Source organism: Charadrius vociferus, unplaced genomic scaffold, assembly GCF_000708025.1.
Source record: "Charadrius vociferus isolate BGI_N301 unplaced genomic scaffold, ASM70802v2 scaffold90, whole genome shotgun sequence".
Taxonomy (NCBI): Eukaryota; Metazoa; Chordata; class Aves; order Charadriiformes; family Charadriidae; genus Charadrius; species Charadrius vociferus.
The window spans coordinates 2317493-2332808 of record NW_009647222.1 but is presented as its reverse complement, the minus strand read 5'-3'; the positions used below and the strand labels follow the sequence as shown (position 1 = coordinate 2332808).

The following is a 15316-nucleotide window of genomic DNA, read 5'->3' as shown; positions in this document are numbered from 1 at the left end:
AGCCGGCTCCTTCCCCCTCCCCTGCCCACAGCCTCCGCCGTGCGAAGGAAGAAGGAGCGCGGGCACCAGTGCCCCGGGCTGCCACCCAGCACCCCCTCCCTCATGCCCAGGGGGTGAGGAAACAGGGTACAGGGGCGGTCAGATTGTTTTTTGGTTTGGTTTTTGGTTTGTTGTTCCCCCCCCCGGCTCACTTTTTTTCTTCTGGCTTTAGGACCTTTTGGTTTTGGTGAGAAGCAAGGGTCCAAAATCTCATTACTCATAATTAAATCAGCAGGAGAAAAAAAAATAGATGTGAATCTAGGAACTTAACAATCACGCTAGCTACCCTCACGCCCACTGGCTGTCATTCCCAAAGTAATCAAAGCCAAGTGGACGGAGCAGCTCTGGCTACAAATGGAGAGAAGTGGTGTGGGAAGGTGTTGTCCTTTACGGCTTCTATTGCCGTAGGTCTGCTTTTATTTTACAAAAATAGCAGAGCACATCTTTTATACATAATCAGATTCACATTTTCTTCTCTAAATGCTTACCCTTGAAACAGCCACAATGTAAAGTTTAAAGGGCCACAAGCTGAATGTATACCAAATGTGCTCAATCACCCTCTCTACAAGGGAGAGAGAGAGGTGATCTTCATTTTTAATAGGTTAAAATAGTGCATGAAAATGAAAGATGGGGGATTCAGATTTTGATAGGAAAAAGCAACACACGGAAATTTAAGAAAATCTGGGCAGAGTCGATGAAGTGCTGTGAGGAGAAGGGGTGTTTTGTTTTGCATTTATAGGGATTAGATCCTAACCTGTCAGTGGGAAAGAAGGACCAGCGAGATGAAAGCACGGCACAGTGCTAAGTGTGCTAAGTGGTAAGAGTGGCCAGGCTGTCAGCGAGCAGCACCCTGTGCCTCTTCGGCGGTTACTGCACTGCTTTTGTTCCTCGTTTATTTGGGAAGCTCTGGGAAGCATTCAGCATCTCAGGGAGCATATTCTCAGTGCTTTTCCTCAAGAAAAAAAAAAAGAGCTATGCCTGACCTCAACACAGAACCACAATAAAATCTGCTGCATCTGCAAAATATTTCCACTGGATGTGAATTGCACTTACAGTTACATATACAATCCTTTTCATCTCGCCCACTAACTTTAATGTTAACAATTACCTTTCGTCGCTATCAACTTTGTCTAAGCCAGAACCTACAGTATAAAGCCAGTCCAGCCTACATAACCAAAGGAGTACTCTGAAGTTCACTGTACCAGAAGAGTTTGATTTGCCATCCAGCGGCTCAAACTGGTAAAGAGAAACGCTCCCACATCACACTGTGTGATCGCACACCCGCAGTCACCCTGCCTCCTGCGTACTAGTAGTACAGCTCTGAATACGAGTGCATCACAGGCAAAGTCATTGATTGACTTTGCAAGGAAAAGAACCAAAGGTTCTAGAGACAGAAAGAAAAATACCTATTCTTGAGTATCAGCACTATGCATTGGCTGTATTTCAATCATTAAGAATACAATTAACAGAAAGAAACATCGGATGCCAATATCTAGTCATAACTACAAGTGAGTAGACAGCAACCCATGCCACAAGCTAGGACCTCCATGGGCATTAAATATGGATTTCTTATCTCCATTAGCCTTTGAGCAAGACCACAACATTAGCATGGCAAAACCAGCCTAATGGCTTTGATTCACATTTCAAACTACACAAGGACAGCTGAGTCGAAGCCATATCCTCATCCCTGACTTCTTGCAGACAGCTACACTCATTTGGCAGCTATTATCTCTCACACCAGCTGGGCTGTGTTTTTCAGGGTCTCTGCTCTGGAGCCCTTCCAGGCGGTAGCACTTAGCTGGAATGTTTATGGCAGAAGCGGTCCAGGAAACTCCTTTCCTCAACACATAAACTTCCGCTGGGGCACCGGTGCAACTGCACCGCACTGAAGAAAGGCCTGGAGCTGAGCAAGGCAGAAACAGAAAAGAACAGAACTGGAAAGAAAAAGGCCAATTAATGATTGACGAAAACTGTGGCAAACAGGAGTGTTCTTCACTGGTTATGCCCTTGGTACTTTTTCATAGAATAGTTATTTTGTTCAAAGTTAGATCAAGTATTTGACATACAGCACTGCAGACATACCCATTTTAAATTCCAGAAGACCCTGAGCTCTTTGTTTAGAACAATTTGAGATATGATCTGTCTCCATTAATAATTTCATCTTCAAAAGAAACTCCTTTTATCAAATCCTCACACTATTTAAAAACTCTGAAACCTTCTCTCTAAATCTTCGTCCTGGGTGTTTTTCTACTGCATGAATGCGTGCCTTCCCTCTTAGACTCTCCCTACTCCTTTCCACCTTCGGTTGCTGCCAGCAGCGTGCCCATTCTCTCTGCCACCCCGATGTGTGCCCAAGGAATCCTCGCCCTTTTCTTGGATGCCGGCCTATTCAGGCCATTTTCAAGACTTGACAGTTTTTCCCCTACAAAAGTCCTAGATTCTGTCTTTTCTCTGTCTGCTATCCATGCTATTGTTGTCTCATATTCCTCTGCAACTTTTCTGATCGTTCACTTTCATTCAAGGCCAAATTTGTATTGAGAAAGGTCTGGGAGTACAACACCCTTATTTCCCCAAGAGGACTCAGAACCATTACATCGTAAAATCACTCTGGCTACATCCATCTCCCTCTCCATCACCCCCCAATACACCGATTATCTCCTCTTCTAACCAACACACAAGCTTTATTTCTTGCAAGAAATCACCTGCAATGTGGACAAGGGCCTGGGAAGCCCACACCGTGTATTAACCTTCCTGTTAGCAGGACAGTGCTACCCAGGAGGGATATCTTTCCTTATAACACCACAGCCACCTTACCCTTACTTACCTTCAGTCCCCTTACCTACTCTTTTCACACCTCTGCTTACTCAGTTTTTCTAGTTTAAAAGACCACTTTATTCACTGCTTTTTCAATCAGCTTAATTTTTGCCATCCCAGGAAGAGTGCAAGTCCACAAGATATCAGTATCACGTTTTCACCCATGCTTAGTCTCTAAACCCACTTGTTCAGCTGAATCCCAAGCAAATTTATTTGTATGCATGGACTGGAAGCTGTTTTCCTTGTCCCTGAAACTACAGCCACAGCTCACATAAAGTGCTGCACAGTTCTGTTGGCCTGAAGTCCTTCATACGTCTCTACATACCAGACTCTGGTCTATAATACAAAGAAAATAAAGCCTTCTCCATCAGATCTCAGAGAGCACGCAGCAGGCAAGGATGCACCGGTCCTACTTCTGTCTTTTTGTCAGAGCCACTCACCGCGTCTTGCATTAACCAGATAAGTGGTTCTCAACATATTCTTGGCTCAAGCGTGCCTATGCGTGGGTAATTTTTCATCACCCACCTACCCCTATTTGCCAATATATCACACCACCACATCTTAAAACAAGCCTATTATTACCTAAAACTCGGGGGTGCACCTGACAGAGCAGTGAGGCACAACTTGCACACCAGTTAGTCACCCAATTAGAATTAGCTCCTCAAAAAAGGGCCTTTTTTACCTTTTGTTTTACTAGTGCCTAATACAATGATGCTTTCATATGTAAATACAGTGGGCTTTCATCCCGTTTGGGTATGGAGGCAATATATAACTTCATGCATCTGAGTGGATTCTCTTTATGTCAAAACCAGAAGGATAAGTCCATGTGGGAGGCAAATAGAGTATTCTACTTTTTTTTTTTTTTACTCTAACTCCAGTGCTTGGGGGGGAAATATGTTAAAAAAAAAAGAGAAGTGAGTGTGTAAGCACTTAAACTAACCCTGTATTTGTCATCAGAATCATAGCTTTAGTCTTTAAGTAAATGCAGAAGTTTTCCTGAATCATTAAGTATCAAATAAATGACTGAGAAAGAGGAAGAAAACACATAAAAGCCTTCATTATACGCAAAACAGACGGAGGGAAGCTGCTGTGTGAGGCATTGTATTCCAAACACAAAGTGGGAACTGAATTTCTTATGTAATCTCTGTGGCTAGGTACTGGTAATGGTATTTTGGAGTAAAACACGACTTCTGACTGTTCATCTGAAATCTTAACTCAAAAAATTATTTTATTTCTGCATATCCCAAGCCGAAAACCTTACATTCTCTATGCCCTCAAAATCATTACATGGACATCTTCAAACAAAGACCTTACCGCAGCAGGTGCCTATATGCTACAGGAAAGTGCATGGAACGCAGTGTTCTGAAGGAGCCCTCATGGTTACATTTCATAGCTCTGAAGGAAGTTGTACAGGGTGCCAACGGCTGGGAAAACAAAATTCTTCCTCACAACCAAAAGTTTTCTCATTTCTAGAGCAAGAAACACAACTTGAAGATCTACAAGCTTCACTTTTAAATTTTGTGGGTTTGGAGCGGTTTACATTGCAGGTGTTGGTTTGGGGCATTTCACTATTTTCTAGTCACAATACTGTACAAATTAGCTCATTGCAGTGGTATCAAAAGCAAAGAAAATCCTGTGATGAATCTGCCTTTTTTTTTCCCCGTGATAAACAAAGTGCTGCAGACATCAGACGTCAGTAAGAAACTGTCTGGGAAGAGATAATTTAAAAGGGCCTCCAAGAAAAGAAAGCAACAGGGTGGTGTCTAGTCAAGGCATGATAAGTTAGGTAAAAAACAGACTGGATAGTGCTGATACTACGGCATGGTACCAGCACGTAAGAATCTGGGCAAGTATGACCAAAAGGGTAAAATGGGAACTCCAATGTAGAAAACTGAGAGAACAACAAACACATACAAGACATATTCAAGTTTGCTTGTGCTAATGTCTTTCTAGGAAAAATTAATGGTTCACCTTAAAAAAGCTGCTTAAACGTTTTTTACTTCCATGTTACAATGAGCACCAGGGTAACTAAGTACTTTCTGACATCCAGAGCTATCTCTGTCTGTATTTATTACCTTTTTTTTCTCACAAACACTCTACAAACCACAAAGATTTGTCTTGTGCTTCCTAAGTTTCTTTCCACAGTATGTGACTCTCTTGCACCATAATAGTTTACAAAATAAACCCGACTGATGATTAGTTTGGTTTTGAACAGAGCACAAAAATGAGTTTCCTATACAAAAAGTCTGTCCTATGTGTCATGATTAGATAATATAAAGAGAAGGACTGAGTCACGCTATTCTTCTACTTTACTGTAACTTCTCAGAAGTGGGGTTGCTCCTGACTTAAAAAAGCAACAAAATCAGGCCTCTCTTTTACAGCATTGTTTCCCAGGAAACTTCAGGAGTTAAGTTGCTAAATAAATAGCTGTGTATCACAAGTTAATTCATGCTCCCCTCTCCCCCCCTTCATTTCTTTAACAAAAAAGGAGCATGAGTGGTAAGACAGACAGGACTAATAAATCATGCATGGATGGGGAGTTAGAATATTCAACTTCACAGAATTTTTCAAGTCTAATTCTCATCTCACATCTGTTTTGCTCACGTGGAAATCCATCCATTTAGGTAATTTTGTGCTTGCTTCCACTGTTTTTTTGATTCAGAATTAGTCTGTTCCTCTCTACTACCATCAGACCTAGCTGCCCACAGAGGAGCCTGGAAAAATATTTTGCATCTCCTTTTTATATTACAAAAAAGATACTTTTCTTCCCAGAGACACGAGGCACTATCCAACATTTAGCATTCTGAATAGGTCAAGTACTTGTTCAAACATTCAGTACTGCTGTCATTATTCTTCCCTGTGGAAGTCCACATCTGCAATACACCAAATAAGTAACTGAGCCATGATCAAATCAATGGATCTGTGAGAACAAAACCTGAGCAGTATGGTCCTGCCGTTCTTAAGAAGGCATTTGCAGAAGTACATTATATATGGTAACAAACTATGTCTCTTTTCTATTTCCTCTTTTTTTTTCTTTTTTTTTTTTTTTTTTTTTTGGGGGGGGGTATAATACCTCTAGAAAGATACCGTAAAATGAGGTCTATGCTTTGTGACCAAGGTCTCTTGCCTTTCTAAACATGTAGGTGCTCACAAACTTTAGACATGAAGAAGCCATTTTATCTGTTCTGCTGGGTTACATCTAATTTACTGGGACAGCTGGGAACACACACAGGCCAAATTAATTTTCCTGGCTTCTGCAGCAACCCACACCTGGCCACCATCTTCTCCCAGCTCCTTGGGTTACGGACATGCTCTGGTTACAGGACAAGCGAGAGTCCCCAGACAACACAATAGCTGGAAGCATCCTGCCACGACAATTTGCAGCTCATGGCCCCCTCCCTGCGTGCCCTGAATTACTTCTGGAAATGTCAGATGCTGAGAGTGCGGAAGCCCATCTGACCAACCCTACAGCAAACCTGGAGCACACAGCGAAATAACTGCAGATCCATGGATTAGCGAAGAACAATAAGCCAAACCTTTGTGGGAATCACTGGACCTTCCACATCCCCCCTAGATGTTCATATTGCCCACGGGTCCTGCCATGTGACAGGAGAAAGACCACATGAGGTTCTGCTCTCGTATTCACAAAACCTGAGTAACTCAGTCAGCTAAAACGATCTGACTCCCCTGTTGTGTACGAGTTCAGGTTATAAAGCAATTTCTATTCAGCTCTAATTGCACAGACTCCACAGTGGTATTTTTCATGTTGTTCCTAATCAAAATGAACTCATTGGTTTTACTGTGTTCTTCACTTTGTTTTGGTTTTCAAACATGAGGAAAATATTTTCAACACTTTTGTGTTTCACAAATGGAAAACATATCCCTTCCTCCACTCTTAAGGCATTTGAAGCACCCCTTTTCTTGTCAAAACTAGACACAGCTGACTGCTGAAACTTGAAATGGAGCATAAAAATATTTTTCCACAAGGACAAGAGCCTCCACTTGGCAAGAAAAACAGCAAACTGTTCTCAAAAGTGATGAGTTTTGGAAAACCTACAGTCTGCACATACGAGAGAAGAAAATCTCGTTCCTGTGATAACCATGCCTACCAGCAGAACTGGACAGGAATGTAGGTCTGGGACGGGCAACTTTTCCATTTGTAGATGAGTTGGGTTTGGAGGCTGGCCATGGTGTCCCTCCTATTTAACTTAAGTTGCTTATTCTCTCATTACAAAGCCCATTCTTCCACAGAACCAACTAAGAAGGTATGGTCTTTGTTGATGCTTTGGTATCTGCTCTTTTCACAGAGCCCAACCTGGAGAAAATCAAGGAAAGCATTTGCCTGTCCCACATTAATCCACCTCTCAAGTCTATGATCAGAAGGTTTCTTTTTACAAGTCTGAGAAAAGACACAAAAGACACTGACATGCTTCTGCTTCCGCAGCAACCAGTCCTGGCCTGTGCAAGGAAGTTGCAGTTTAATTAAACCAGTTCAAAAACCGATGCTGTTGAATTAATGCTAAGTCTGTGGGAGGATAGATGTTATTTTGCTGAAGAGTGCTTTCTACTGTTTTAACTGAAGTGGTAAGGAACAGATTTAAGCTAAATCAATATACAACATACTTCAATTGATATGTGTCCAAAAAAGGCATTTGCATCAACATAATGAAACAGCACAAGATTTTCATGTAGGCAAGGCTCAGAAGAAAATGTAGCCATATCATACTTTGGGAATACTGTGAGCATGCCTTGTTTTGCCCTTGTCTGCTGTCAACACCTCCTCCACTGCCTCCAGGGGTCTGCTCCCTGCTGCCTGACAGTTTTATTAACTATCTCTTCCTGTCTTATTTACCCTCAGGTACCCACTTACTGGCAAGTTACACTTCTCTCTATCACCAAACCACCCCATTTGATGTAACTCTCAAAACTGCTTCCTGCAGTTCTGCTAAGTTAAAAGGTTCCTCTTCAGGGCAGCTTCAAGCTGAGGTTCCACAGACTTTCCCCTGTTTCCTCTATTTGTCACTGTAATAGTTACTACAGCTTCAGAGCCAGACTGGCTGGGGTGTCCTCAGAAAGCAAAATACATTGCTTCAGGCTTCTTGTGTGTCCAATGCTGTGGGAATGTCAGGATGTGACTACTGCTTTAGGGAAGTCCATCTCTCTCCAGAGGGTGACACACAGTGACTGAGCACAAATATAAAAAAGGCCATAAACCATTTTTAGCAGCTCTGCTTTCTTAGCCTGGCATGATATCCCAGCGCCTGTTCCATCAGCTTGAGCCTACTGGTTTACACTGCAAAGTGGGGAAAGTGCTTGGAGAAGGTCAGTTCTAACTCTTCTTGCTGTTCTTGGTTCCTTCCCCCAGATGCCAGCATGCTCAGGCCAAGGCTGGGATGCAGACCCTGAGGAATTTTGTCTCCCCCATTGCGCCCTAGCCACCACCACGGCTGCATCGTGAGCTGCGGGGAGTGGGGAACAAGAGGGGACAGCTGGTGATGAGGCACTGGGAAACCTACACAGTGTTGAAATCGTGACATCCAGCCCTTCTGAGGACATCAGGGCTAATATACAAAATAGTTAAGACAGAGTTTGGTATTTGACTGGCTGAACAAAGAGAGCTGTCACTGTTGGCAGACATTTTAACAAAAGGCTTGCTCCGATGCTGTTGAATCAATGGCAAATCTCCCAATGGAAGTAGCCTCTGGCCGCAAATGTGTAGTTAACAACCCAAGTCTGTACAGCACATACAGCTTCCCTACGAGCTGTAGACAGCCCACAATCCCCACTGATTCCTGCAGTCAAAAACAAGCTGGAGGTGCTGAACACATTAGAGTGCTACCGGGCGTAGTAAGCTCAACCATTCTAAATTTTAGACAGTCTTTCTTTTTCCCCTGGGACATACAACATATTGTAAGTAAGTGCCCGGTTAACAGAAGGGAGAAAACAGACTTGATTTCTCCCCCCACGCATAAAAATGCTTAAAAGAGCAAGTTTTGGAACGCCTTTGAGAGAGAGCGGTGAGTTGAAGCAGGAAAAGCAGTCTCATACATTTAGTGCACAGGACAGCAGGGAAAAGGAAATTATTTTCTGTGCCTTTAATTTAAGATTCAGTCAATTTAGAAAGTCGGTACATTAGTAATAATAGCTGATTTCCTCTTCAAAACTCAGATTGTATCTTTTGAGCCCCCACCAGAAAATTTTCATGCCTATTTATTTATTACAAATGTAAGCCACGTTCATATCCTTTTTAGGAAAAGAGACGGAGGAAGAAAGATTTCCACCTTCGCATTATTACAAAATCTAAGGAATGCAATATGCAATTCAATCTGATGAGAGATTATTGAAGAAATTCAAAAGCAGCAGTCACACACAAGTTTAACTCTGCCCCCGTGTGTGCAAACATTAAAATACACCCTCCCATCCACTATCTGGATCCCGCTCTATTTTTGTGCAAAAGATTGTATTAGTTTGTGACACTAATTATCAATGACAACACGAGATCCACGATGACCACGTAGCTACAGGACACCTTTTCTCTTCTACACTTACATTTCTCTCTCTGCATTATGAAACTCTCCTTTATGAATGCATTGGCCACTAAAAAACAAGCTATAGAGATATGCCCGTCTCCTGCACTAATAAAACAAGGAGAAGTAAAAGTGCAAAGGAAAACCAGGTAACTCTGGAATTTTACCAAAGGGATGGTCCTGTTAAGATCAGGAAAAAAAATTTACTTAATTTTACTTTTCACCTTTGCCACGCATGCCCTGTGTGAACTTCCCTGTTCTCCCCTGTGCCCCACTTCCCAGCCTGTGAAGCATAGACACCGTCACCTTTCTGTGTGGGAGTGAAAAGGAACTACTTCTTCCTCTGTAAACTCACACCGAGGTTTCTCTAGCCGTTTCACTTCATCAGCACGCAGGGTGACAAGGGTCTGTCAAGGGGAGACCAGCCCAGGCCACCATCACTGCCATGGGGACACGCTGCCCCAGCCAAAAGGGCTCAGCCCTCCCATGGTCCGTGGCCCACAACCCGCAGCCACGCAGCCAGCAGCGAGGGAGCAGCTCCATGCGCTGAGAGCGAGACACCTCTGTCTCATGCACTGCCCCCGGGAATCCTGTTTATTCACTCATTTCGGGACACCCCCCTGGCTTTACCCATGACAAATTATGGGCCAAAGCACCACTGAATGAAAACAGGCCGGAAACTCCATCTGCTAACCAATGGGGTGAACTGCAGCAGCGTGTCGCAACACCCCGGCGCGTATCACAAGCCAGATATGCACAAACAACCCCTGGCACGGGGACGGGGGCTGCAGGAGCTGAACCCTGCACAAACATGAACCGGATCTGGGCACAGCTGCCCTCGGGCCTTATCTTTTGATAAGGAACTTCACCAGGAGGAAAGGTCCGTAGGGCGCACCACTGCATGCCCCAGGAGGGTGATTACGTCCACGATTTTTAATTGATTTCGGCTTTCACATTAACCTGTGTGAGCTGAGTCTACAGAGAAAAAGCCGCAGCCTTGTCTGCCGGATACAGGAGGACCCAGAGCACCAACGCCGCTCCACCATCTTCCCCTGCCCTGTCCAGCGACCAGCCACTATTAAACAAGCCAGGCAAGAGGCAGCTGCAGTGGTGCTGCCCAGACGGTGTGGAGGGCCATGGCAAGCTACGTGCAGCTGAGCACCACAGCCAAGATGCCCCTCGTGGGGCTGGGCACCTGGAAGGTAACAGCTTCAGAGAAAAACACCAGTATTGCAGAGCTTCTGGGCATAAAACTCTGTTCCCCCTGGTCCAGCTCTGGAGAACTGTCCTGGTGTCTGGGGCTCTGCTCTCCCTGGATGTTGGACTGAGCCTGTGTGGGAGTGGGGCTATGGAGAAATGGCTGGATACTGGCTTCAAGCACTGGAGCCCATGTTTATGAATGCAAGAAATACTGATCTTGTAAAGAAAAAAAATAGCAACCTGGGGCAGAGGCAGATTGCTTTCAGTAAGGTGGTTTTCCTATTTTTATTTTGCTAGGATACAGGTATTTAACATGCACTGATTTGAGATTCTTAAGATTTATGCATTATTTTCAGTCCCCAACTGGGCAAGTGACAGCTGCAGTGATGGCTGCCATCGACGCTGGGTACCGCCACTTTGACTGTGCCTATGTGTACCAGAATGAAAATGAAGTTGGGGATGGGATCCAGCAGAAAATCAAGGAAGGCATTGTGAAACGAGAAGACCTCTTCATTGTCAGCAAGGTAAGGATCTGATCATCTTCAGTCCTGAGGCAGGGGTGGGAGGATGCTTTGCCTATAGTATTTTCATAGCTTAAGTACTGGAGACAAGCTTTATGCTGTAGAATAAAGCAATTCATAACATCATTCAAGTCACTCCTGATACAAGCTTACTGCTTCACCCCATTCTGTATGGAGAGGTAGGACGGATACACTGTGCCTGCACCCTGCTGTGGTCTGGCATTCTGCTGAGGAGAACCAGAAGTGCGCAGGGAAGGATGAGGAGAGGCCATCTGCTGACAAATTGGTGCAGAAGAAGGGAAGCAGAAAAAGGCAGTGGGCCAGGTAGCACCAACCAAGGTAGAACTTCACTGACTTCTAAAGCACAGCAGAGGAGATGAGCCTGGCAGTTGCTGACACTTGCTCCAGCAGCCAGGCTTGCAGCCCTGCCAAAGGGGTGTCTCTGCTGTGTGAGGAAGATGAGGTTCTGGGCACCTTGGGACAGTGGAATCTGCTCAGCGCATGTCCCAGGGAAGGTGTGGTTGGTGGGTTCTCTTTCTCTTCCTTACTAAAGAAAACAGGATATTTAGCTGGATTCTCAAGTTCCTTTTTAAGTTGGTAAAGGTTGGTGCCAACCAATTCTTTGTGGCTTGTCTTACATTTTGTTGGCTTTGCCTGCTAAATTTTTTACGGGAAACGTAAACAAGGTCAAATCTGACAGAAAGCTTCCTTGAACTAAGCCATCCTCTTCTACACAAATCTGACATTGCAATAGGAGTGTTTACTACAGATCTGTCTGACTGCGTGTGCTGCCACTGCACATACTGAATTCAGTGTCACAGGCCAGTCCCACCACAGAGCAAGCCCCATCTCAAGAGCACTAGGATGACCTACTTCCACATTCCACCTTTCAAAGAAGATGGAGCATTTGTGTCCTGTGCAGGAGAGCACCTGAGAGCTTTAACCTAGGAAATCATGGTGTGCCTTGGCTTTTTGTCTCTAGCTGTGGTGCACATTTTATGAAAAGCCTCTGGTGAAGGGAGCCTGCCAGAAGACTCTTGCTGACCTGAAACTGGATTACCTGGACCTCTACCTCATGCACTGGCCTCTTGGGTTCAAGGTACAGTAACAGCAATGCCCTGAGCTTTCCCTCCTGGGAGACCTCCTCAAAACTGCCAGTAACGCTTGCAGCACTACTGCTGCTCCAGTCTAGAAAAAGCATGTGTCTGATGTGTGTACCAGTGCTGCTCCAGTGCTGCTCATTCAGCTTCACTCTGGCCACGTGAGCCCAGCTCTTGATCTCTGCCCTGGAGACCGCTGCTCGCACAGCGTCCTCTGCCCTTTTGATACTGGAGATGCAGACCTAGCACTAAGGTCAGGCCTCCCAGCTGCAAGCAGAAGCTACATCATTTTCCCTTTCTCTTACAAATCCACAGCATGCTCATCTGAAAATTACCCCTTGTAGGAAGGAGAGCTGTACTTTGCTGCCTGACAGAAATTCTTTCCTCTGCATGTTACAGAATTGCAGAACAAAAGAAAATGCTTCTGTTTTCCATTTGTCTCTTTAATCACCTCGTACTTAATACAGTCCAGATTGAGCTGACCTTGCCTGTAGCAGCCTTAGTGTTGTTTCACAGAGCTTGGATTTCAACAGATGAGGCTTTTCAATACATAACTTTTGCAGACTACAGGTACTTCAAAGGATTTGTGTCACTTTGTGTCTATATATATACACACACACACATATACCCTTAGCCTTTCCTCTCTGCTACACCCAGATCAAAATCTCTATTCTACTTAATGCTTTTGAGCTGAACTTCATTTCATTTTCTCAATACTGTTTTAGTTAGCTTTATGTGGACAAAGCTGTCAAGTGAAAATGCATAATGTTGTGGCATCTAGAAAATTCCAATTATGCAAAACACTTCGGCCATGTTGTCTAGTCCCAGGCTGTTCTAATTTTCCTAATACAGCAACTTAAACAGTGAGCCTCCCCATAGGAAATCTGTCAGCAGTGCCTTTTTCAGCTGATGAACTCCAGTATATATGTGTATGTTCACAGGACCAAAGTCAATCCTCTATATACCTTTTTAAAAACAACTAAAGAAGCTATTTTTCCTACACGTGCATAACGGAACAATATATGAAGTGAACTCAAGTAAGACTCCAGGATATTGTTCTACGAGTAAATTGCTTTCCTGCATGCATTTTGTGGATCACTTCAATGGGTCCATCAGAAATACGTGTCTTTATAGTAGGTGGCAAAAATGCCACAGCCCTGCATGAACTAAGAACAAGAAATGCCTGAAGAATTAATTAAGTCATGATGAGAATTACTTGAGGGGATTTTTTCATGCTTTAGTTCCTTACATTCCTGTTTGGTTCTTTACATAGCTAGCATCCCAACCGAGATTATTTCAAGCACTTTCTCTCTCATTGACAGGCAGGAGATGAGCTGTTTCCCAAAGATGACAAAGGCATGTCTATACCCAGCAACACTGATATTCTACAGACCTGGGAGGTAAGTTCAGCCACAGCAGGAGACATGTCCTCTGTCCTCACCAGTCTCTTCCATGTTTTCATTACCTTCAGCCATCAAAGAACTCTTGTCTCATGCATGCAAAATTAGTTGGAAGTAACGTAAGACAGTACAAAGTAGCTTTTCATAATATGCATGCTTAGTCATGACCTAAGTGCCTTACTTGTCATTCCTGAGTGCCTTACTTGACTGCCTGACCCACAGTGAGCTGCACAATCACTTTCAGGGGAGCTGCAGACCAGATTGAGGTTAGAAACAGTTCATTGCCTGACCATAACAACTGTACAACTGTCTTCACCATAGTTCTCGCATCCTTCTTGAATTGCTCAAGTAAATTTTACAGAAATAAAAACATCTTAGATTGAGATCCTGCCTATAGCATGGGGCACAGCCCTCCAGTGCTTGCAAAATAGTGGGTTACTGAGTGTCATTGTTCTTTTCCTCCTGCAACTTTGGTGTGAATTTCCAAAAACGAAGGGAATGAGAATTTGGGCTTGGCTGAGATGGCACTAATGTACCAGTACCTGCTTTGCCTTCAGAGAATTTTGCAACTCTAAATAATTATTTTGTGCTGCTCATGATGGGAAACAAGCCACATCAGGAAGAACATCTTCTTCATGACCCATCTTGCATATCAGATGGTGATTTTCCTACTCTTTGTGTTAGGCCATGGAAGAGCTGGTGGATGCTGGGCTGGTAAAAGCCATTGGAATCTCAAACTTTAACCATGAGCAGATTGAAAGAATCCTAAACAAACCGGGACTGAAGTACAAGCCTGCAAATAACCAGGTAAGCTGCTAAGTGACTGCAGGTGAATAGTTTTCAGGGATTATAAAGATCTGATTACAGTTGAATGAGGAGATGGCAAAAGGGAGAATAAAATAGACACAGCATGTACTATAAATCACGTTTTGTGGATATTTGTGAGTACACAAGGCACTCGGATACTTCCTTTTTTGTCCCACCTTGCTGAACTACTGTTTATGAATGTTGGAGTATTTCCTTGGAAACATTGTTTCTGGAAGAATAAAGAACCCAGAGATTACCTTTGTGAAACCCCCCCACAAAAACCGTATAAGCACTTTGTATAAAAACAGGTGTCTTCAATACTAAGGATGCATATTATCACATAGGCCACTGGCAAATTAGGGGGAAAGGCAACCTCTAATTGGATTAGGAGATAATCCATGGAGCAGAATGATATTACAACAGTTCTGCCACTACCAGCCTCTATGCCTTTGTGTTGACAGATCGAATGTCATCCGTACCTCACCCAGGAAAAGCTTATCAACTATTGTCAATCCAAAGGGATTGCTGTGACAGCGTACTGTCCCCTTGGCTCTCCTGACAGGCCATGGTAAGATTGCTTTGCCCTTTGCAAGGGAGCTGGCATGGATTGTGCTTGTAACATTGAGGCTACAAATGCACTATTAATCATCCATCTAGATACAGATCTCCATTGCTAGGCTGGATGTTTCTATGGAAGTTTCTTACCACTGATCATCTTTCCTCTGTGTAGGGCTAAGCCAGAGGATCCTTCCCTTCTGGATGACCCCAAGATCAAAGAGATCGCAGCCAAGCACAACAAAACCCCAGCACAGGTAGGTAGGTGCCACACAGTGGGTACTCCTTCCTGTAACTCAGCCATTAAGGAGACTATGCCTGAAGAGAGAGTACAGCTTTTGACCGCGGTTCCT

At 43.9% G+C, this 15316-nt stretch overlaps 1 protein-coding gene across 1 annotated transcript in view; it reads left to right on the top strand.

The window, feature by feature from the left end:
- Positions 1-10453: 10453 nt before the first annotated feature.
- The window catches only part of LOC104281616 (aldose reductase-like), a 6346-nt gene continuing 1483 nt past the window's right edge, over positions 10454-15316 (top strand). Inside the window, exons 1-7 of the mRNA XM_009879642.1 lie at positions 10454-10582; positions 10937-11104; positions 12084-12200; positions 13524-13601; positions 14286-14408; positions 14870-14976; positions 15139-15220. Coding sequence (XP_009877944.1) covers positions 10517-10582; positions 10937-11104; positions 12084-12200; positions 13524-13601; positions 14286-14408; positions 14870-14976; positions 15139-15220 — 741 coding nt within the window. The 5' untranslated portion in view covers positions 10454-10516. The remainder of the gene's footprint in view (positions 10583-10936; positions 11105-12083; positions 12201-13523; positions 13602-14285; positions 14409-14869; positions 14977-15138; positions 15221-15316) is intronic.